This window comes from Zootoca vivipara, chromosome 8 (assembly GCF_963506605.1).
Source record: "Zootoca vivipara chromosome 8, rZooViv1.1, whole genome shotgun sequence".
Lineage (NCBI taxonomy): Eukaryota > Metazoa > Chordata > Lepidosauria > Squamata > Lacertidae > Zootoca > Zootoca vivipara.
The window spans coordinates 24,671,030-24,695,150 of NC_083283.1; the positions used below are offsets into that span (position 1 = coordinate 24,671,030).

The following is a 24,121-nucleotide window of genomic DNA, read 5'->3' on the forward strand; positions in this document are numbered from 1 at the left end:
TAGTTCAAGCTAGGCTTCTCACAGTGCCTCCTTCCCTCCTTGGAGCTGTCTCCTTAATCATATGCACTTCTACTTCTTTCAGGCTTCAACTTGTATTTAAATAAGAAAAAGCTACACTCTTATTTTGATACTGTTGCATGCAAAGTCATGTAGAATCCAAACTGTTTTGATGTATTGTAGGTGGATGAGGGACAATTGAATGGCTCAACCTCTGGAAACATCTGTTCTACAACTTGTGACTTAAGTTCTACGCTGGCTGTGAAATCTGATCAAGGAGAATTTTGCTCTAAAAATAATAATAATGACTGCCATTTTGAAACCAGAGTGAAATCACCATATAGAACTAAAATAGGTAAGAAAACAAAACATTTGAATGTTATCCTGGTAGACTGGTTTGATATAAAGCATAGCAGTTTAAAAAATTGCTTATGAAGGAAAGCTGTCAGGAGCTTGGGAGCATCTGGCTAAGGATGAGTTTTTTCTCAACAATGATACTGTCAGTGTTTTAGGTTCTCAGAATGAGGAAAGAGCAAAAATGAATAGACGAAAACAAATAGCAGTGACTTTCAAAGGACCAAAGAGTCTGACAGGCATCTGAAGAGGGACACAGTGTATAGGTGTTTATATGATAATATTGGCACTTATCTTTCTCAAGAGACAATGGAGTGCACCTCTGGGGGTGAAGTCAAACCATTAGAGAATCACAGTGCCTGTTGCAACATATATGAAATGAAGTAAAGCTGGCAATTGTCAGTTGTTTTATCAACTGATGAGCGCCGCAACCCCAGAGTTGGTCACGACTGGACCTAATGGTCAGGGGTCCCTATACAGTGGAACCTATGAACGCTTCAGGTAGTAGATGCTCCTGGTTGCGAACTGTGCTCTGGGATGTGAGTGGAAGTCTCATGAGCAGGAGGCCCCATTAGAGAAAGCGCGCCTCATATTAATGGGTTTCAGGTTAAGAACGGACCTCCGGAACGAATTAAGTTCGTAACCGGAGGTACCACTGTACTTAGGAGTATGAGTTCTGAGAACTGTAAACAATAAATGAAGGTTAAGTAAATCCATCAAAAAATAAAGCTATATCTACTAGCTCTAGGCTGTGACATAATAATTTCTGTATTTTATCATAGTAGGCTGGTATGTGTATCTTTGAATAAATATAAAACCTGTCAGATCCCACACTTACCTTTCAGATTTGTTTATCCACTTGCCCTATTTTATGATGCTTGGTGTTAGTGCTGCATTTGGTAAATTGTACTTTGTTTGAAGGATCCTTTTTGTTGTTGTTGAGGCACATTTCTGACCTGCATGATGCTTGGTTCTGGTTTGCTGGTTCCATTTGGTTTTGTGGTTCTGTTAATAGCCTCTCTGGCACTCTTTTTGTTGGATTGTTAAATTTGTTTTTCTGACCCTGTTTTTAAATTTCAATATTGGCTGCTTTGAATGGTTTGTGACACAGTTGTACTCCCACTTACCTGGTTAGAAGTTCCACCCGATTGAATAGGACTGACCTCAGAAGAGACGAGTATGAAACATCGTTGTATCTTCCTAGTCTACAGGAGGCTTCTCTATTTCAGAGGTAGAAACGTTTTTTTCCAGCCCAAGGGCTACATTAACTATTGGGCAACCTTTCAGAGAACACATGCCGTTGGTGGGCAGGGCCATATCAATGGATACAATTGGCTTGCTTCTGCATTCATACCACCCTTTCTGTCCTCCAGCCAGGAATTACAGACTTCAGGGACTCTTTAGCCAGGCAAAAACATTTCAGGAGGATGTGAAACAGGGTTAGTAAGAGGTGTAGTCTGGGAGAGGGTGTATGACCTGGGGGGCAGGGGAAATCTGGATTGGCCCCCGGCCTGAGATTCTTTGTTGTTGTTTAGTAGTTTAGTCATGTCCGCCGACTCTTTGTGACCCCACGGACCAGAGCACGCCAGCACTCCTGTCTTCTACTGCCTCCCGCAGTTTGGTCAGACTCATGTTGGCAGCTTCGAGAACACTGTCCAAGCATCTTGTCCTCTGCTTCAGGATCTGACCTTCCAGTGAGGACTCAGGGCTGATTTCCTTCAGAATGGATAGGTCCGATCTTCTTGCAGTCCATGGGACTCTCAATAGTCTCCTCCAGCACCATAATTCAAAAGCATCAATTCTTTGGCGATCAGCCTTCTTTATGGTCCAGCTCTCATTCTTTACCTTTGCCCTATTCTATAATATATGAAAGGGGGGATGGAACATTCACCTTACTCATACAGATTGTTTTATTTGCTCTCATTATATTTTTAATATTGCCCTTCCGGGGGGCTCAGAGCTGAGGTCATGGTGCTCTACCTGAGCTATGAGTTAATAAAATTACCAATGAATGTAGGTATAAGCATAATTAACAGGCAAATTGTGGGTGAACCTTGCTTGAAGTTGCCCACGCCAAATAGCTAACTCTTTAAAAATTGTTTATTATTTGGCTTCCCTCTACATAATTATTAGGGCTAAAGTAGCTATTGGATTAAATCTTCCCTCAGATCTTCTCAGACTTGATACAAGGTAAAGATTTCCAAATCCTAATTACAAATGGAATGATCTGTCCATTTTGATTCTCTTAGGAGTTTTTTCTTCTTCCAATCTTCTGTTCAGTTCTCCGCACTTCTGCGGGAATTTGCATTTTATAAATCATTAAAGTTCCGTTCTGATCCATATGAAATATTTCAGAATTTACACTTGGGCAAAATGTCTATTAGTTAGCAAACTTTCAAGAAATCTTCATCAGGCTGGACATAAAGCAAAAAGGGGTGGGGGGATGGAGGGATGTTGTAGCCAGACAGTCTGGATTTGGTCATTGCTTTAAGATGAAAGTGCAGGAGGAGATGGCAAACTTAATTGGATTAGGCTAGGAGGTGCTATGCTGGTTTCAGGTTGCATCAAGGACTGCTGGGACAAAGAACTGCCGCAATGGCTGATCTCCTGTTTTTGAAAATGTAAATGCCAGATGTCTCCCAAATCTGTCTCAAGTCTTAAGCAAAACACACTTGTTAGATAGTGAACAGGAATAAAGATGCTTTAAAATAGGGATCTTTTCATTTGTTAGATGTATGTCTCTTTCAGTTTCCTTGGCTTAAAATATTGCCTTGGGCAGGAAAGAATTCTGAATGGCCGTCTTAAAGGATGTCATACTTTATCCTCACAACAACCCAGTGAAGGGAGGAGGCCAGGCCAAGATGTGCTGCTTTAGTGACCTTCATGGAGTGGGTTTTCCAAGTCCAAATCCAACAGCCTCTCCTACTTCCTTTTAGTATACATTTTCTGAGAGAAGGAGAGAGAAAATACTGTGTGAGAATTCCTGTGTGATTTGGGCAAACAATAGTTAGAAATTGATGTTTTCCATTTGTGCAATGGTTGGATTTCTTAACATAATAATAGCTTCTTGGTGGAAGTTATGAAAAGCCCACACAGTACAATGAATCCAGAACCCTGATTGAATGTTGTGTTTATTACTTGACTCCCGAGAGCTATTTTTTAGCCACAGTCCTGCTGAATGGTGATCATGGATGCTGTGAGATGGGTAGATTACCGAAGGGCACAGCTGCAAGGGGTGGTGGAATATGAAAAGAACTTGATGTTAACGTCTGCCGTCCGCCCCCAGCTCTTTTGTTCACGGCACTCCTTTTGAGTGACTGCCTCTTTAAAAAGTGTGTGCGTGCGTGGGAAGCCAAGGCAAGCTGCAAAGTGCTGAGGAAGCTTAGCTTTACTGTGAAGCCTGAGCCTGAGTGAAACCTAACTAGCTAGGCGATATGCAATTCCTGATTGACAGCAGGACTAGCATTATGCAAATACTGCCAGAGAGAACAGCAGCTAGGGAGCCGTGATCAGGGGCTCTGTTAGGGATCTCTCTACACACGCCCGCTCCTAAATCCCCCTGTTTGTTGTTTTCATTTCTCCTTTTGCTGTGGTGGTTCGTCTTAACAATCAATAAATGACCAAAAAAAAAAAAGTTGTTGCTTTCTTGGGCATGAATAAATCCAATCCTCTGTGCAGTTTCAGTTTCTTGTCAGCTCAAAGAGATGTGCGTGAGCTTGTTAACTCAGGATGAATTGGGTAATATTTAGCAGGGTAATGTGCTAATCTTTAAACCTTTTATGTTTTCAATCCGGTGTATGTATGGGTCTCTTGACACAAAAGTGTGTGTTTTGCCTGCTTCTCGTCTCCTTCAATCTGAAGCCTTATGTAGGTCAGGCTTGGCTTAAGCAGATTTCCTGAACCTGCGTCAGCTTAAGCTGAAGGAATTTTAATAAACCCTCCCTTGTAGGCGTGGGCCTAAATGAGACAAGCCTAGTTAAGCCTGATCTTTTTCTGTTTGTGAAAAAGAGCCGAGCAGAGCTAGGATCTGCGTGGTGGTTTCAGGAACTGTTTCTTCAAGCTGGAGAGAACGATGGTTGGGAAGGCCAGGTCCTCGAATTTTACCTTGTCTGAAAAGCTCGATTTGCTGAAACTTGTCAAGCCGTATGTTAAGATTCTCGAAGAGCACACCAACAAGCACTCAGTCATAGTGGAGAAAAACAAATGCTGGGACATCATAGCCGATAACTACAATGCCATTGGAGCAGACCGCCCTCCTCGCACCGCGCAGGGCCTGCGCACCTTGTACAAGAGGCTCAAGGAATACGCCAAGCAGGAGCTACTGCAGCAAAAAGAGAGCCTTTCTGATTACAAAAGCTACATCTCTGAACCGACCAAGAAAGTTGTGGAGATGATCCCCCAGATTTCCAGCGTGTGCTTGAGGGAGAGGAGCAATCTGCCATGGTAAGTTGCCTTTTACATTGCTCCTGGATGGCTGCTACAGCGCCTCCTGTCTTCTCTGGCCATCCCCTTTTGAGCTACATGCCTTAGCCTTTGGGAAAAGTTAAAACCTTGTGATCATTGTTATTATTTACTTCTTTAATTTTTAAACAGTGACTGACTTTTCTGTTCAACTTCCAGCCGCATTTCAAAAGATCTTATTGTCGGACCCTTGGCAAGTGAGGGTTAAGAAAGAATCCAAGTGAAATAGGAGCTCCAACTTTTACCCCTCCCCTTTTAATAGGCATAGCATTCAAACACTGACCAAGCAAAAGGCTGTTCTACATTTAAGGTAGTACTACGGTCAACTTGCCTCTGCATACGGAAACTGACGCCTGTTTTGGATAATATCTATCTACATGAAGTCGAGCAGGAGAACAAAGGAGCCTCTCTCAGTACAGTGTGCCCAGTCAAGGATTATGTTAATCTCTCAGGGTGGAATACATTTTGACTGAATTTAGACCTTTTAAATGATTTTACTTGGTATGCTACCATGCCTTTTTAAACAATGCAGATGGATTGTTTTAAACAATCACATTCTCGGAGGCCAGTATGCAAATTAATGCTCTAATTTAAACTGCAAAAAAGAGGGCATGGAGCACATTTACAGGGGTTGTGCGCAGACAGATCGGAACACTGCAGTCACACAAAAGTCTTCATATTTTCCAGCAGCCTTTTAGTGTATAATCAAATCGGAGCCTCTCTAGATTTGAGCCAGAGGTAGAGCAGGCAGGCTGTCTTCAAGCTTTCTTGCAGGGCCTTTGCTTATGCTGCCCTCCCCCTCTACAAAACACGGCTGCTCAAAAGCTTCTCAGACCAGATTTGTCCTGTGCCTGGATGCAGACATTTTAAAAACCAGGGGGAATGGAGCAGCTCTCTTCCTTACTCCTGTCACAAGCCATTTAAATTCATGTCACTTACTGTGCAAAACAAATATGTTAATCTGAGTTTCCGGGAAAACTGGCATGTTTGTGCACACTGGCCAGTCCTTGATTTGTACTGCCTCTGGATGGTAACAGTCGTCTAAATCCCACCATGGCAGATGCTGTAAAAATAACATGTGGTGGTGGGCCTTTTGGTGAAATAATTCTGTATTGCCTAGGGTAAATAAGGTATAATCAAAATGGACTTTTACAGCACAATCCTTTATCTTTCTACTCAGAAGTAAGCCCCTGTTGAGTTCACTCAGGTGTACTCCCATCTAATTACTGTATGTATAGATATGTAATAGCATGTTAGAAGGGTGTGTGTATATAATTTCTACAATACTGATGTAGATTGAAATGGTCAGCATAAGCCAGAAGTATGGGGCCACTTTTTGGGTGGTCATATACTCTTCATTTAACCCCTTAGCCAATACAGCAGGTTTCTTTTGTAGCTTAATAATTTTGTAGTTGTGGAAATGGGTGGATTTGTAATTACAGTTGTATTTTATTTTTGTATTGTAAGCCATTATGGGTGCTGTGTGAGCAGCACAAATGTGGCACACAAATGTTTTGAAAATATTAATAGTGTGCACCTTAAAGACTATTGAAATCTGAAAGATTTGTTTGTTATTTTATTCAATAACAAACGTTTCCCAAAAAATCAGTTCACTAACAGTTGGAGAAACAATCTCCTGATCCTGACGATATTATGTTGGAGTAAGCTTCATTAATCTGAATGAAACTGACTTCCCTGTAGTTGTTTGGGATCTAAGTGAAAAGCTTTTCTAAATCCTTTTTGTACATAATATATTCCTTTTTCTCAATAGAGAACTTGTGGACCAAATTGGCCATCCTCCCAACCAACTGAGATTCTGCCTCTTCATCTTCCCACCTCTTCCCATTAATATTGTTTCCGTGTCAGTCTCTGCTGTCTGGAAACCATTAATTTCTTCCTCCCATTTGATTAAGAGAAACCTGGTACGTAGGACCATTGAGTCATGGAATGGGGTTGGCCAACAGGGATAGAGAAGAATAGTGATGCATAGCTCCAAATTTCCAGTTCCCAGTCAAAAGTCACCATTGAGAAGCAGAAACACAATCTGCTCTACCTCATCTCTATAAAATGCTCCAGTGGCTGGATGAGGTGGTGGGATGAATGAGAGTAATAAACTGAGTCTGAAATCATAGCATGATGGAGGCTCTGTGTGTGAGTCCAGGAAATTGGACTCTTTGAAGGAGCAGGTGCGCCATCCAGGGTGTCACTGGAGGTGCAGATGTCCTCAGTGGCTAGGAGGACCTTTTAACAGTTATGACCACTCATGCATTGGTAACCTCAGGGTTGGGGTACTGCAATGTGCTCTGCACATTTGAGGTTGTGTTGGAGGCTTCAACCAGTGTAGGACGTGGCAACTCAGTTGCATGTGAGAGCAGACAACTGCCAGTGTTTAACACCTTGTCCACTGCATTTTCACTGGCTGCTAGTCTGTTACCAAGCCAAGTTCTGGTACTAACATATAGAGCCCTATTTGGCTCAGGACCAGGTTGCTTGCAAGACCTTCATAATCCTTATGTACCTGGTAACTCCCTGCATCCTACAGGAGACTTTCTCCTCAAAGTCCCCAAATATCAAAAGCCTGCTTCACAGCAACTTGAAGCAGGGCCTTCAGTGCGGCTGCCACTGTTTTGTGGAATAAGTATCCTTGTTGAGATACCAGAGGTGCCCACCCAGTACCTCTACTTTCCAGAAATAATGGAATACATTTTTTTGTTTTTCCAGCAGGATGAAAAGGTAAGCGGCCTTAGGTGTTCCTTTTACTGTTTTTAAAACTAATTTGAGCTGTTTGTAAATTGCCTTGAGGCACATGCAAAAGGAGATTCACAACTTAGTATTACTGATTAATATTTTACCCCCCCCTCCCCAAGCTCACATTGCTTATAACAAGAGTTCAGTTCGTAAGCAACCAATGACTCATATTTTTCCTTTATCCACGGGCTAGCCTGTCGTGCAGTGTCATTTGACTGACATTGCCATTCTCTGTTGCCTGTTATGACCCTGAGCAGTGCTTTTGGGTCCCCCCCCCATTTTGTGTATCCTGAACTGCAGTTTCAATTACCGGTAAATCATAGCTTAATTCAGTTGAAAGGTGTTGGAAATTTTATTAGAATTGTTTTGTTACCTCTTGCCAAGTAGTTAGAAAGCTCGGGGCAGCCTTTATGAGGCCAGTTAGCTTATGGGGCAAAAAGTATTGGGCTTTGTGCTCTCTAAGATTTGGCTGAAAGACAGAAGGGTGTGTGCAAACCTTCACTTGTTCATTGTTTCTATGCTCCTAATCTCCATCCGCTTTAAACATGCTTTAAAATGCATGTTTATTAATGATGTGAACCCTGTGGTCCAGGGAAACCATGGGGCGATTCACTTTGGTGCCCTAAACTGGCAGTTGAGGAATGCGGTAGGCACCTTCCTAGTGCAACGTCTCTCAAACCCCAGCCCAGCTGTTTTTCTTTCATAGTCCAGCATCAGGCCTTTATATATCTGAGTTTCTAACTCTTGGCTACTGATAAACAATCTAATTACCAAATGGCACCTTATCACAGTCATCACAGTGGTCTGTCCAGGCACCTTCTTTTGCAATAGGGTTTATTATATTTATTACTTACATTTTTATACTTTTTATATTTTAAATGGCAAATCTCAAAGCAGTTTACAACACATAAAACATCAAACAAAACAATCCAGAATAAAAAGAATTCAAGCTTTGAGGAAAATACTCCAGAGCCTTCTCTAAGTGATATTTTGCTTTTCCCAGTTGCCAACCTTGCATCCAGGAATCTTCACATGGCTGCAATTGGACCTGGGCCAGTCAAAAATGCTCCTGGCTAATTTCTAACTGCCTGCAATATGCAGTTAGCCCCTAAAAAAACCCGAGTGGGTATCAATGGTTCTCTCCCAAAAGGTAAGCAAGTATGCAGGCCTTGGAGAGTAAACCTACTATGAAGAAAGGTTCCATTATTTGGAGCTATTTCGTTTAGCAAAAGGGAGACATTAAGGAGGTGTATAAAGTTACACATGGTGTAGGGAAGGTGGATAGGGAGAATTTTCTCTCTCTGAATACTAGGGAAGGGGACATCCAGTGAACTGGAAGGTGGGAGAACCAAGACAGAGTAAACAGAATACAGTACTCCTTCACACAGTGCATAATTAAACTATGGAATTTATTGGTTTGCACAAGATGTGGTGGCAGCCACCAACTTAGATGACTTTAAAGGGAACTCTAGACACATGACTGTATATTACCCCCAGAATCAGAGGCAGCATGTTTGTGACCCAGCATGCTTGTGCTCACATCCTTCTTGCGGGCTTCCTGTAGGCACCTGGTTTGCCACTGTGGGAAAGAGGATGCTGGTTTAGATAGACCTTTGGTCCTGGACTAGTAGGGTTCTTATGCTTTTAATACTTAAGACTCCTTGCATTGCCCCTATCAAAGCAGATTTCAGCTCCGTTCCTGGACTTGCACAGTAATCAAGTACCTACGCTCTGTTTTTACGGAACACCCATGCTATGCATGTAGCTGACTAATAAAACAGGGTTGGGCCACCCTAGTGAAACACACCATTGTATGCTGCTGTTACCCAACACCCTTGTCGAAGACGGTCACTTCCATATGAAACTAGTAACAGCAGATTTAGTCTGGGTGGATCAGCATATGATTTTTTTGGAGGCAGTGCAGTTAGGAATCTAATTTGGCATTTGATGACCAATTCCAAGCTCTATTAAAACTGACATAACTGACTCATACTAAACAGATGCTGGACGGATTCTGAATATCAATTCCGCCATGATAACTGTGTCTCCTAATTTTGAATAGAGGTGTCCCCACACTAGTAGATGAAAACTTGCATTCTTCTTTCCTAAGTTTATAATATAAATGTGATTTTTTTGATTTAAGCTAGTTTTTTGTAAGATAGCCAGTTAGCACACACTGAAGGCATTTTGTGAGAACATTAATGCAGATTTCCAGCCTGATCTTCATCTCCATTAATGTAGTAAATTATATTTTCAGCTTTCAGAATTTTGGTCGGACTGTTCATCCACCCACCCCAACATTACTCTGTATTGTATTGTATCTTGTTTTTCATAGCTGTTTTAAAAATATTTTAAAAACAATAAATAGGTAAGTTGGTCCTGGTGCTTTACCAGGCTGTCCAATGTCTTTTATAGCTGCTTAGCAGCTTGCTGTCCTGTTAAAGGACTTTAGCATGGACAGGAAGCCTCCAGATGTTAGACTACAGCTCCCATCTTTCCTTACCATTGGCCATGCTGGCTGTGTCTGATGAGGGGAGTCCTACAACATATGGACACTCACAGAATCCCCATCTCCAGGCTTGAGTCACAACAGTTTCTCTCTTCTCTGGTTCTGGTGAGGCTAGGCTCTCCAATCCACACTACTTCTTGGGCGCGGGGGAAAGATACGTAATTTGGCGGAAGGGAGAAGGAAAGAGGAAGTCCTCTCCTTTATTGGAGGTTTTTAAGCAGAGGTTGGATGGCCATTAGTCATAGATGCTTTAGCGGAGATCCCCGCATTGTAGAGGGTTGGACTAAATGACCCTTGGACCCTTCCAGCTCCAATGACCCTTCCAGCTCCAATGACCCTTCCAGCTCCACAGTTCGATGATCCTATGATCTTCAGTAGTCTCTCCCATACCTCCCTCCATACTTTCAAGGCCCCCTGGAAAGGCGAAAGTGAGAGAATGTTGCTGTGGCGTTCACACAGGGACCCCGGTCGTTTCACGGACTATTGACCCTGTGCCACCACTGCTCTGCTGCCACCAACCAGAATCCCCTGGTAAATTACTGAGTCTCAGTCAGGATTTAAGTTAAACAAATAATCGAGAGTTTATTTCAAACAGCAACAAGCTTTTGATATTAGATGCACTGTTACACGTTATCCTCTCAATCTCAACCCTGTCTTTATCTCTAACTCCTCTACCTCACCACCACCAACTCCCACTCACCAACCCTCCCAACCACCCACTCCCAACTGCCAACTCTCAACTGCCAAACTGTTCCCTTGGGCTGTGTCTTAAAGCCCATAAGCTCCGTTTCCAGCTTCCTATTGGTCAGCCTGTTAACCCTTCCCCCCCTCCTGCACAGTCTTATTTCCCCAGGAATAGGCAAACACCACAGTTGCTCTTTCAGGATTTCACCTAATCTGGAGAAAGGTGAGAAGCTGACCTTGAGCCCACCTCACAGGTCCTCTGAAGGGCAGGATCATTCACTTACCTTGCACTGTACTGGGGAACATTTGGAAGCAGCTAGAAATTCTTTCACCACTTCCAAGTGCTTCCCAGCCCAGTGCCAAGTAACCAGGTTACTCTGGCCCTCCCCACCCCCTAGACAGGGAAGACCCCCCTAGAAGGGAAGAGTTTGAATAGCCACAAATAATCACTGACTACTAAAGCCAGGTAGCACTTGTGACCCCCAGAACTTAAGTGCTGAGATACTTTGAATAGGGAATTTTGCAGGATGTGTGGAATATATGCAGAGAAAGAAATGCTTTGAGATAAAATGTTATTCAGACCCTCGAAAAAGGAAGCCATACAAAGCCCTTAGAGCTAAACTGGCAGGAATGGTTTGAGATTTTATTGGTCCTTTCAATCAATAAATAATCTACACTCCTCATTTTCTCTGTATTTCTTTCTTCACTTTTTCAATTAGATTTTATTATTCATCATATGACAAAGTCAGGTAGCCATATGCTTTGTGTACCCCTCTGTGACAAATCTACATGTGAACAATGGTAGTGTCTTTTATCAAATGCTAATTCACAAGTGGTTGGGACTGGTTGGGGCTGATGAAAGTTGTAATCCAAAACATCTAGAGGTCACCAGGTTGGGGAAGCCTGCCTTAGAAGTTGAGGTTTTGCCTTTTTCATGGACTAAGAAGATCCTTTTTCTTTTCTGTTAATGATGAAAATATTATTTGTCTGTTTTCAGTGCTACACCGGATAAAAAAATAGTTGCTACTACCAGCTCACCACAGTCATTGTTAGAGCACCAACCTGCTGCTATCACATTGGAGCTGGATGAAGACGAGGAGGATGTGAAGCCACCCGCATCATTGATTGTAGAGTTACAAACACAGGAGAGCTTAGAGCAAAGAGAAGAAGAACATTTGGTCCATGCAATGGAGAGATCTCCTTCAACTTCCCTGTCTTCTGTGGATATAAGAATGTTGTCTCCATCTCCCATCCACAGAAGAGATGAATTTTTCAGGCTGGAAACTGGAGAACGATTTAGACCTGCATGTGGGGGATATGATCCCCAGATGTTGCAAATGTTGAAAGAAGAGCATCACATCATTTTGGAAAATCAAAGGAAAATTGGGCTCTATATCCAAGAAAAAAGGGATGGCTTGAAAAGAAGGCAGCAGCTGGAAGAAGAGCTATTGAGAGCAAAAATTAAAGTAGAAAAGTTAAAAGCGATGCGACTACGTCGGGATCTTCCTGAATTCAACAATCTTTGAATATTTAGCAATTCTGCATAAAAACCAGGGTTATTTCACAATTCTTTTTGATCTAGAAAAGAAGTATTTACCCACGTTTTGGGGGTAGGGGTATGCATGTTTTTTCCATTTTGTTTCTCATGCAAATTTGCAAAAAAAAATTAAAGCCATTTTTCACTGGTCTTCCCAGGTTTTCTGATTTAAAGTAGAACCAGATCTAAGACTTTAAAAAAAAACACCTTTGAAATCTTATGACCACTTGACTGTTAGCAAAAGCAAATGATAACTTATACAGCTGTTGTAAAATATGCTGATCTTATTCTGTTTCATTTTTTTGGTGAATCAGTTCTTATCTATACTCATCTATTTGTGAGTCAATAAACATATGCAAAATGGAGAAAAATACTATCTTTGTTTCCTCCTTTCATAAAACTTGTGGAAATGGCTGTAGTTAAAATGAAGTATTTTTCATAGAAAGGAATTGCTGGTGAGATATTTTCATGTTGACCTGAACAAGGGTGAATATAATGGTGGCATTCGTACATCACAATAAACCATAGGTAACGGAATACTTTTGAGTGTGCACTGCAGAGGGCTCCTCCTTCACTCCTCTCCTCTAGACTGCAGAAGCAAGAAATCATGATCTCTGGATCAGTGTTACATCTGAACTAGGGATCTTCATTCCACACACACCACACTGTTAAAGCAAGTTTTGTTCTTGGCTTACCTACTGTGGTTTGTTTTGAGCAAAAGAAGCTATGATTCCAGGTTTGCATATAATGCAAGGGGTCGCAATTAGTTGCTCCTACTGGGTATAAAGGAGAAGTGAAGCATGCACAATATTCATGGGAACTATGGTTTATTGCAGCACTGCGGTGCTTCTAATAGCTGATCAGCAAAGCCTTTTGGCCTAGAATAGATGCATCTTTACCTATCCTGCCTCCCCTACCAGAGTCACATAGGATGTCAAGCGTAAGGGCAGTTGAGCATGGCTTAGCTAAAATAGCCACAAGGGCCAAATGGGAAGTCCTAGCAGTCCTAATTAGGCTTCCAGTCCAGAAGTTCCTTGTCACTGGTTTAGGCCTTATCCATACTTGTCTGTTGCCCTGCTCTTCCAATCAGAGGTTTGCACTTTAATGCTCCGTGTCCAAGCGGTTTTAGGGTTTTTGCCCCAAGCTTTCCTCATGGAAACCTGCTCTTTAAAGTTGAATTGGAGCAAAAATCAATTTGGGTTTTCCACGAATTGACGGTTCCTTTGACTGAGCTTTGAAGAGCAGGTTTTTGCAGGGAAAGCTCCAGGGGGCAGGGGAAAGGTGCTCAGACACTGAGTTTTAAATTGCAGAATGTGTCTGGAATGAGCGGAGGAAAGGTAAGTGTGGACAAGCTCTTACTTAGGACATGCAAACTGGGACAGAACATATATATATATATATATAAGGGCATGTGGGTGGCTGTCCACTTTTCTTCGAAACCGCTTGACTGATTACGTTCAAATTTTGACATAACGTCCAAAGCGAATTTGAGAGTGACCATATACAGGTTGTGTAGACAGATGTCACACCTGGGCCACGTAAAACCCCAACAGCCCCGTGTTCCACAACTCACAAATCACCCTCAAGTGCATGCTGGGAGCACAGGAGATGTTGCAAAACAGCACCGTCTAGTGATGACTACACTGGTACTACACCTAGGAAAGTTTCCCTCTCCACAGCATCTCGGCTCAGCTTTCCTGACTGGGCCGAGTGGAGGTGGGGGCTCACTTGGTTGGGGGGAGGAGGGGGTGGGATAGGTCATGGGTCGGGACAGGGTGGGGCCAATCACAGGGATGAGCCGGGGGTGGGGAGAGGAGGGTCCGGGATAGGTCATGGGTTGGGACAGGGTGGGGAGAGTCACAGGGATGACCCTGTGTAAACAACACACGTAAAACATTTCAACAAAATGAAGGGGGACTCTGAAGGTGAGTGGAGTCTTAAGGGGGACTCTGAGGGTCCATTTAACAGACTGAGCCACAGCAACGCTTGGCCGGGCCAGCTAGTGTAACTATAAAAGTACAATACAGTAGTACCTCGGTTTATGAACACAATTGGTTCCGGAAGTCTGTTCATAAACTGAAGTGTTCATAAACTGAAGCAAACTTTCCCATTGAAAGTAATGGAAAGTGGATTAATCTGTTCCAGACGGTCCGCGGAGTACTTAAACTGAAGCGTATATAAACTGAAGCGAACTTTCCCATTGAAAGTTATGGAAAGTGGATTAATCCGTTCCAGACGGGTCTGCGGAGTACTCAACCTGAAGGGTACTTAACCCGAAGCATGGGTGTAATTGGTTCCAGAAGTCTGTTCATAAACTGAAGCGTTCATAAACTGAAGCGAACTTTCCCATTGAAAGTAATGGAAAGTGAATCCGTTCCAGATGGGTATGTGGCGTTCGTAAACCGAAAATTCATAAACCGAGGTGTTCATAAACCGAGGTTCCACTGCTGTAGTGAGAGTAGGCTTTTGAAGGGGAAGTACAATAGCCCAATGGTAGAGCTCAATGGAAGGCAGCTTCCTCTGCTTTTTTAAATGTTTCTGAGTTTTAGGTGCGAAATGATTATTTGTCTGTTTCTGAAGCTGCTAGCTTGTACTTGCTTAACTATTCCAGTTGAACCAGTTTCCCGCACATAGACTCTTGAAATTTGGCTTCCGTTCAGGGGGCCCTCCACCACCTAGATAAAGCTTCTGCTATATCTGATATGTGCAAAGGATATCGCCCTGTAAAATAAGAGGCAGGGAAAGAGATTACTTCCACGTAATCTTGTTTGGTTTAGTCCTTTCATCCTTTATCCTTCTTTACCTACACTTAGGGAGCATTGCTTGAATACTCTCAATCTCCCTGCCGCCACCCCCAATCTGAGTTTCTGGGTTTTGTTTTGTTTTCATGAGCTCTTTATTCCTGGAAATAAATTGGCCTTAATAAAGCTTGTAAACAGTTTAGGAGTGTAGAGATCACTGATTAAATATTTTGGAGAAGACACCATTATCTTGATCAGTAGCATATATAAGTCTAGCTACCTGGTGACAAAATATGTACCCCCCATTCCCATAAACTTCAAAACCCTTTGGAGTGCAAATATGTATTTAAAAGATTATTGTGTTTCACCTCCCCTTACTTACGGCAATTAACATCTTTATAGATCAGAATTTTTCTGATTTTATGGTTAATTTTAACTTTATCTTTTGTATCTCTTATGTAACTTCATTGTTTAGAACTCTGGTGTTAAGCAATATATACATAGCTGACATAATAAATGAACAAATAACCATAACCACTGCATTATTAAAATGAGCACAGGAACTTCCCTTCCCACTCCCTTGGTATCCCTGTGCCCAGTGCTCCCCCCCCCCCGAAAAATAGGTGCCGGTACTTACCATGAAGTTGTTACAGCAAGTGCTACACTTTTTAACAACCAAAAAAAGGTGCTGGTACTGTGTACTCTTGAGTACCCCCTGGGGAAAAACACTTATGTGCCCCCTAAATCTGTTCTGGGGTTTTCCTCAACCCTCTGCAGCAAATATGGGGAGGGTGTGGGGTAAGAGGCGGGGGCAGGGAGTTCATGACCATTGCCTGGATCTTACTCAGCCTCATTGTTTTAACACCTGAGCTCCAGCTGTTTCTTAGCTGCTAGGATAATTTTGTTGTTGTTGTTGTTGTTTGTTTTGTCGTTTTGTCGTGTCCAACACTTCTCTGACCCCATGGACCAGAGCACACCAGGCATTCCTGTCTTCCACTGCCTCCCACAGTTTGGTCAGACTCATGTTGGTAGCTTTGAGAACATTGTCCAACCATCTCGTCCTCTGTCATCCCCTTCTCCTTGTGCCCTCAATCTTTCCCAACATCAGGGTCTTTTCCAGGGAGTAGAGTCTTCTCATGAGGTGGCCAAAGTATTTGAGCCTAAGCTTCAGGATCTGTCCTTCCAGTGAGCACTCAGGGCTGATTTCCTTCAGAATGGATAGGTTTGATCTTCTTGCAGTCCATGGGACTCTCAAGAGTCTCCTCCAGCACCATAATTCAAAAGCATCAATTCTTTGACAATCAGCCTTCTTAGCAAGTGTAAATGGAACTTCAGGCAATCTTTGAAACAGAAACCCCAGACTTTCAGATGCATGGCTGGAATTATGGCCCTTAGTCCTTTTACTTGGACCTGTTCTTGGCTTGGTTGCCTTCCGTTTGATAACATGCTTTAAAGCATGTTGAATTTGATTAGGAGCTTCAGTGTTTATATTACTTGGACTAGCTATGGTTCCGGACCTCCCTTTGTTCTTCTTTGACTTGTTTTTCCTGCCTCCTCTTTCCGTTCCTGCTCTGTTCCTCCACCTGTCTCTTCCCCACCCCTGTTCTCCTCTTACTGTTTAGCCCATACCAGGGGCGTCTTCTCTTCTCATACCTGGGCTACCTTACAGGGGCCATTTGGGCCTCTCAGGACTGGCCCCCAGGGAACAGAATGGTATGTCTCACTATGGGACCACTGAGTTCTTTTCTCCTAACAAGTTGTGTTCCTTTTACTTCCTGTTCTGTTGTTTATTTTTTGGATGTAAGGTTACCTGCTTAAGCACAAATTGAACTGATGAGGGGGTTGCCCTGCCCACCAGGTGCCCATCAGGTGTACCCTATCAAAAGCTTGACTTCCTGCCAGTGGAGAGGTGGGTAGCGACAACCACCCTCCCTTCCTACAGAGAAGGAACTTATTACAGTAAGTACCAATGTTCACTTTCCCCCAAGAACAATTTCTGAAGAGGTTTTTTAACAAAATAGTTTGTGGAATTGGACTGACCAGAGATGACAATGAATAAATGGTAATGGCATCTCCAGAAGCCTGCCTCCAAAATCCATTATTTTACACATACCCTCAACAGTGGTTGTGTTGAACAGTGTTTCTCAACCTTTTTTGGGCCACAGCACACTTGTTCCGTGAAAAAAATCACGAGGCACACCACCATTAAAAAAGTTAAAAAATTTAACTCTGTGCCGCCCTATATTATAATTATGACTGTAAGAAACACTTGCCAAATATTGCTTTCCGGCGGGTCAGTGTTGTGTATTGGCGGCCGCCAGGCTCGTTTGAACTGAGCTTTGGGAAAGAGGAGGAGAAATATTGCTTTCCGGCGGGTCAGTGTTGAGTATTGGCGGCCGCCAGGCACGTGACAATGCAAATCGCCCTTCTCGTCACCGCACCTCGCGGCACACCAGCCAGCGTCTCGCGGCACACTAGTGTGCCGCGGAACAGCGGTTGAGAAACGCTGGTGTTGAAAGCCTGGACAACTGGTGAAGAGGCTGACAGGTTGCGTGGGTGGAATCTTTTTTGATGTTGAGTGTTTGTTCAATAGTCATTCACGTGAAAGCAGAGGTTCATGAGTAGGCAAGAGAGGACAGGGATTGAAAATCAGGAAAAATGTCAGGCAAGGTAAAGATATTCTCAGCAAATCTATCAAAGACTGTTTGATTTTAATTGGCACCATTATAAGGGTCTCGACCAACTGGAAGATAGGGCTGGAGAAAATAAAAGCCCGGTAGATCCTACAACAGTAAGAGCAATGGACTTCAGCTCTTTCCCAACATTTTATGCTGCCTGAATAATGCAAATATTTGTCTCTGGAACACAATGTGCCTAGAGAGGTGACTGGAAAACAAAACTTGTCATAATCCTGAAGTCCAGCAGTGACCAGGACGAGTTAAAGACTATACTTCCACTGTCTGAGAAGCTAGACCAGATTCCTAGCTCTGAGTCTCATGTTGGGGATTAGGGGGTTCACTAACCATGAGGCTGACTGGCAGGAAGTCACTAAACTGGATCCCATGGACCAGGGCCATAGAACTAGAACTGAGACCCTCACAAGCGGCTAGTTCTGGCCTGAGAAACTGAGTGCCTCCTATGCTACCTCACCAGTCTGACAGTGCACGGGACACCTAGAGCAAAGGAGAAGTGCCTCTCTTCCGTTCAGAGGGCTGGCCCTTTAAGAGCCTCTAGTGCTCCAGTAAAAGAGGTGGAGGATCAGAAAGATGGACTTGGAGGCAAAGGCTCAAAGGCACTCAGCTCACCTCCAGCCCTTCTCAAGCACGTTGCTCATTAGGAGCTCTCCATGGTGCTGGAGAAATCAACCTGCCTTGCTCTGTGGGCGGCACCTCAGGACTAGTAGAATAAGATAAAAAGTTCACCAGTATCCCATTCTTTCCTCCCTTCCCCGTGCTGCAAAATATATTGAACTATTTTGGAGTTAGAATAAAATAAAATACTGATATGGACAGCCCTTGGCTCAGGCATCTTACTAACTACTTTAGTGCAAAATGATAAGGTTAATGGGATTTTAGGAACTCAAGGAACATTTGTGTGCTTAGTTAGACTCCAGATTACTAAATTCTGGAAATTTTGCTTTTTTAATTTACACTAAAGCAAGGCCGCTGTTGGTAGACAGGATGGGCAGAACGTGAATATTTAGATACACATGACTACCTTTGAATAACCCTTCTTAAAATTGGACTCTACTATTAGTTTCCTGTTTTAATTATTGAATGAATTACATTTATGTAAATCGGGTTTATGTAATGTGGTTTGGAAAGATTATGTCTTCCACTTCCAAGAATGTCTTTGGCTTGTCTATATGTAATTGTTTCTGCATAGCATATTAAAATGCTTAAAAAATGAATAATATTTCTGACTTCTTCCAAGGTAATCCCACACATTCTGCACAGGCAAGGATGTTCAAATTACTGTATGTAGATAGTGAGTACTAGAATAAACCAGGTTTCTGCTCCACTGTAGAAAGCATGATTATTATCAGAGTAGACCTACTGAAACCAGTGTACTTGAAATTTTATTGCTTGAATTGCATTTTTCAGTATACAGTATGGTCATTTTTAAAAAATAATAATAAAAATATTAAAAATAAAAAGAATTATGCTACAATATGGACAAGAGCTACTAGATGGTATAAAGTACCTGTTTGGGTTATATATAAATAGGGTCAGCATTTGTTCTAGTAAACAATTTGGTATTTTTCCAGGTTGTATACTGTAGTAAAATCATTGAGGCATGATTTCAAACTTTTTTCAGTTGACTGCCCTGAGCACATTTAGCTACAATTGTAAGATAAACTATACCAGGCATCCCCAAACTGTGGCCCTCCACATGTTTTGGCCTACAACTCCCATGATCCCTAGCTAACAGGACCAGTGGTCAGGGATGATGGGAATTGTAGTCCAAAACATCTGGAGGGCTGAAGTTTGGGGATGCCTGAACTATACATTGTCTGTGTACATTGTTACCTCTGTGTATCTGCCAGTTTGCCATGTAATTCTTGTCTCCATTCTCTGCATACATTTTTGATCCATGAGCTGTTCCCGTTCAGTTCCATCTATTACACACACTGCATCTGGAAATGCCTCTTTGTTATGTTTCAAAACTATTCACCTGGGGCAAACTTCCCCAGCATAGTTCCCTCCAGATATTGTTGGCACGGCCACTGGTCAGGGATGATGAGAGTCATAGCTGAAAAACAGCTGAAGGGTGTCTTGTTTTGGAATGTCTCTGGCTCCGTGGTAGAGCACACACTTCGCATGCAAATGGTTCTGGCTTCAATCCCAGGCATTTCCAGCCAGGGCTAGGAACTCACAGCTGTCATTTCATTTGCCTCCCTGGGCTCAACCTGAGGGACCTGTTGCAAGCGCTCTCTCTCGTCCCCCTTTTTTGTGTGTCTTCGCCTCTACAGGTCCAGCGTGCCCAGTGACAACAGCAACAGCCAGGCACCAGGAGGAGCCTGGCTGCCTCACAAAATACTTCAGTGTAGTGTGGTGCAAGGCCTCCAAGAAAAAACACAAGAAGTGGGAAGGTGATGCCATTCTTATTGTGAAAGGGAAGTCGGTGACCCTGAAAGATACAGAAGGCAGAGACATTGGAAGAGGTAATGCCAATTAGAGTGCAACTCTGATGTGTAGAAATTCAGCACTGCCCCCAAAGGAATGTGTGCTTGAATAAAATGAAAACAGTTGCTTGTATGGTTGGCATTACAAATGGAGTAGGAAATTTGGCGGTGGTGCAGTCTTCGTCAGTGATTGGCTGAACTGTTATTGTGTCACAGCGAAGTAGGAAAGCCAGAATGGTCTCTGGCTGCTTGCTATTGGTTATGGGCTCAGATCCAAGAGAGAGAGGCCAGGCAGGTGCAGGGGCTTGGGAAATGAAGAGTAAAAGAGGCAGAGGGGCCTGAGAAGGAAGTAGGTCAGAAGGAACAGAGGGACTTAGGGAATGAGTATTGGTGCTTGAGAAAGATCTGGAGGAATGTGGGGAAGGACAGGACAGGGAGGAGCCTGAGACGAGAACTGAGAGAGAGAAGAGGGCAGTTAGGAAAAGATGCATGTGACCAGGCAGGGACCTGCACCTGATTTGAAATAAGCAGCCAAATGTCAGGCTGAAGGCCCCTGCTCATGTTTAATGCACCCTGCCATTTTGCTTATTTATGGTATTTATTTATTTATTTATTTATTTAAACTCTAACTGATAAATCCAACAAATTATTTACTTTGTTCTGATAGTTCAAAAGCATTCAAAGTAAAACGAAAAACAAAAGCTTTTGGGCAAGCATATGCCGTGTTTCTCATATTATAAGACATGTCTTATATTTATTTTTTCCTCAAAAAAACACACTATGGCTTATTTTCAAGGGATGTCTTATTTTTTTCTTCCTCCTCCTGCCACAGCCAGCATTGCTGCTGTGCCTATCACTATGTCTTATTTTCGGGGTATGGCTTATATTTCTTGAATGCTTAAAAATCCTGCTATGGCTTATTTTATGGGTATGTCTTAAAATATGAGAAACAGGGTAGTAATACTACACACCCCTTTAATTCAGGGGTTCTCAAACAGACATCCATGGAGCTGGTTGGGTGAACTCTCTGGATAAGCATGAGAAGGAGGAGGCTGCAGGGCTCTGGTGGAATCGATGAGAATTGCCTTCTCATCGATTCCCTTCTTCCAGCAAGGAGTCTCCATTGGATCTTGGAGCCTTTCCGTTCATGGACAGGGCACTCTGGATCCAACCTAATGTGGCCAAAGGCTTTGTCTAACTTTTACCTGACAGATTTATTATTACTACCGGTATTATTTTAATATTCTGTTCATCTCAGCTAAACATGTTGCGGCCTTTCTTAGGTGCTGGATACAAAACCAAGGACCTGGAGAATTTTGACCAAGGCCAAACTCTGATGGTTGGAGGCAAAGAAATTGAAGTGATGGGCATAATTGCAGAAGAGGACTTCAAAAGCGGCAAGTGTTTTCAGTCTGGTGTGAAGACTGCTGAGGAGATTTGGAACGTCTCGCAAGCTGCTGCGAAACCATTCTGCAACCCTTTCAAAAATGTATCCAAAACTAACACTAAAGGAAATTCTCCCCAAGGCTCCCAGAACTATAACCCACGTCATGATCCATGCGGACCAAGTGAGGATTTTTATGGTTTTTAACCTCTGTTTTATCCTCTTCTGAATTTGAATAGACAGGCAGGATTTAGACTCTGTTTTCTTGGCCTCCTCTGCTCCAATATATTGGGGTGAATTTTTAAAATAAATCTTGAATCTACATGAGGAAATGTGCAGGGGGTTGCTAGTAATAGGCAATAAATACTTTTAAATGGGAAATCTGCAACTAATGCCCACCTATCTGATTAATTTGGAGAGGATGCTTTCTTTTCTGCAGCAGCTTAACCTTTCCCAGCCTGGGGCCCTCCAATTGTTTCTTCCGATTGTTATAAGAAAAAACTGCTCCTTTTCCCTTATGGGGTACCCAAGAGCCCATATAGAGTCCTTTTGTAGGTTCACTATCGGTAGGAGAAAATAACAGAGGCCAACCAGAGAATACTGTATTGAAAAGCAAAGCAGCTGGTAAGCCTGATGTTTACTAACTGTTGCAACAGGGTGCTCACTGCCACATGCAAGAGACAGGAGGGACCCCGAACCATGCGTGAAAGCCCTTATATAGACTTTTGAACTGCCCACCCTGGAGCCCAAGACTTCATACATCATACATACATCAGAGAAGGGGTGGACTATAACAGAAATCTGAGTGCATTGTTTTTATCCTGTCTGCCAAGTTACCTGATTGGATTACCTGGCATCCTAGCCACTCTTTTGTTATGATAACTACTCAATTCCTGAATCCAGGTCACATGCTCACCCTATTCATTTCTTAAATGTGCCCTTGAGAGAGGATTTGTGAGCAGAGAGAAAATGGGGAGGCTCCCAATTTCTTTCGACCTTGCAGAGAAATATTTGAGGTCATTTGGGAGAGACAAAATGGTTTCAGGACTTTTTTTCTGTGGGGTTTCAGACATGTGGTTTAAACATTTATGTACATTATGTGCTTGCTTGGTACATTTATGAATATATATGAATATATATATATATATATATATATATATATATATATATATATATACATATACATACATACACACACACACACACACACCTTAAAATTCTTATAACATTATAATTCACATCAGCGCTAACTGTTAGGCTTGCTGGCTGGTGCTGATGGGGGTTGGAGTCCAACAGCAGCTGGAGTGTACCATGTTGGGGGAGGCAGCAGTGGCCAGTCAAATATTCCTTCATACCTTGAGGGCAGATCCACACCATGCATTTAAATCAAAACAAGTGTAAAATCTATTTAGGTAACATTGACGATCACTTGCTGTTCTGTTGCTTTACTTAATCTGATAATTAAAAACATAACAGTGTTTGTCAGCTGTCATTTCCCCCCAAAAAGTATATTTTGCTGAATAAACAGTAATGTTGCATTCATGATTCCTGTGTTTCAAATTTAAGATTGCTTAGTTATGCTGCGCCCATCCCCAAATCACCAGCGGTTGTTCAACAAGTCGGGCTTGCCTGTGGTGGATGTTGTTGTGGACCCCCACATTGTAAACCATCTTCGACCGCACCAACGGGAAGGGATAACATTTCTTTATGAATGTATGATGGGAATGAGGTAAGAGGATAATCATTTTGTACTTATTTTTAAATTGTGTGAACAAAAGCTGAAGTATGGTCTTTCAGTCATCTGCAGCAAATCACACAGGTGGGCAAACTTTCTTCTTGCTTTCTGATTTCATCGGTCTTTTTAGAACCTTGGCATGGGGTGGGACGCAGGCTGGTATCTCTGAAGCTTATTGAGAATTGGCCTACATGTCATGGGTATGCTGTAGTGGTAGGAAATGGCATAGCCCTGGTACTTAATTCTTTTGAATTGCATTCGGACCAGCTGCAGCAGGAGGTTTCTATTAATGAATAATGCAATTGATTCTCTCCTAGCAAATTCCACCCTCGGAGAAGCATGGCACTCATTTGAGATACACTTGACACATTACATATTAACAGGGAAGTTAGTGAAAAAGCTCATTGTTGAAATTGCTATGCCATTTGCTTAATGTAAACTCTGTAATTTGAAGCAGGGATTTTAAACTGCAATCCTACCTGATTTACCTGAGTGTAAGCTCATTGGACTTCTGAATAACAACAAAGGAGAAGACCACAATGAAAGGAGAAAGTAGGGATATTGATTCCTGTTCATTCAGTAAAACTGTTCCAATCTCATTCCCTTATCAGAGTAAGTTGAGAGAGCTTTTGCCAAAATTAGGAGCTTTCTACAAATTTGATTCAGGTTGTATAAGAAAACAGCCTCAGAAACTTAGAAAGTGTATTCTAAGCAAATAAACATAAACGTTTTTGTTTTTAATTTTTGTAGCCTTTTCTGTATATTAATGTTTTTACCCTTGTGGGTTTTGTGGGGATCTTTCTGGTTTTGCACTAAAATGAATTATTTTATATGCACCTTGTAACA

General features: G+C 42.5%; 2 protein-coding genes across 2 annotated transcripts in view; both read left to right on the top strand.

Annotated features, from left to right (window-relative positions):
* RAD54B (RAD54 homolog B) overlaps positions 1-24,121 on the top strand; it is a 47,587-nt gene that overhangs the window by 2,718 nt on the left and 20,748 nt on the right. Inside the window, exons 3-6 of the mRNA XM_035126045.2 lie at positions 181-352; positions 20,004-20,195; positions 21,440-21,724; positions 23,107-23,269. Of these exons, the coding sequence (XP_034981936.2) occupies positions 181-352; positions 20,004-20,195; positions 21,440-21,724; positions 23,107-23,269 (812 nt within the window). The remainder of the gene's footprint in view (positions 1-180; positions 353-20,003; positions 20,196-21,439; positions 21,725-23,106; positions 23,270-24,121) is intronic.
* On the top strand, positions 366-13,772 carry FSBP (fibrinogen silencer binding protein). The gene is made up of 2 exons (XM_035126048.2): positions 366-4,794; positions 11,751-13,772. Exons 1-2 carry the CDS (start codon positions 4,424-4,426, stop codon positions 12,277-12,279), a joined length of 900 nt encoding a protein of 299 aa, XP_034981939.1. The 5' UTR covers positions 366-4,423; the 3' UTR covers positions 12,280-13,772.

What these genes read in the sequence shown, in the direction of transcription:
- FSBP (XM_035126048.2), top strand. Translation starts at nt 4,424, where the DNA reads ATGGTTGGGAAGGCCAGGTCCTCGAATTTTACCTTGTCTGAAAAGCTC. An exon ending in GAGAGGAGCAATCTGCCATG is followed by an intron (nt 4,795 to 11,750) that starts GTAAGTTGCCTT and finishes GTCTGTTTTCAG; the next exon opens with TGCTACACCGGATAAAAAAA.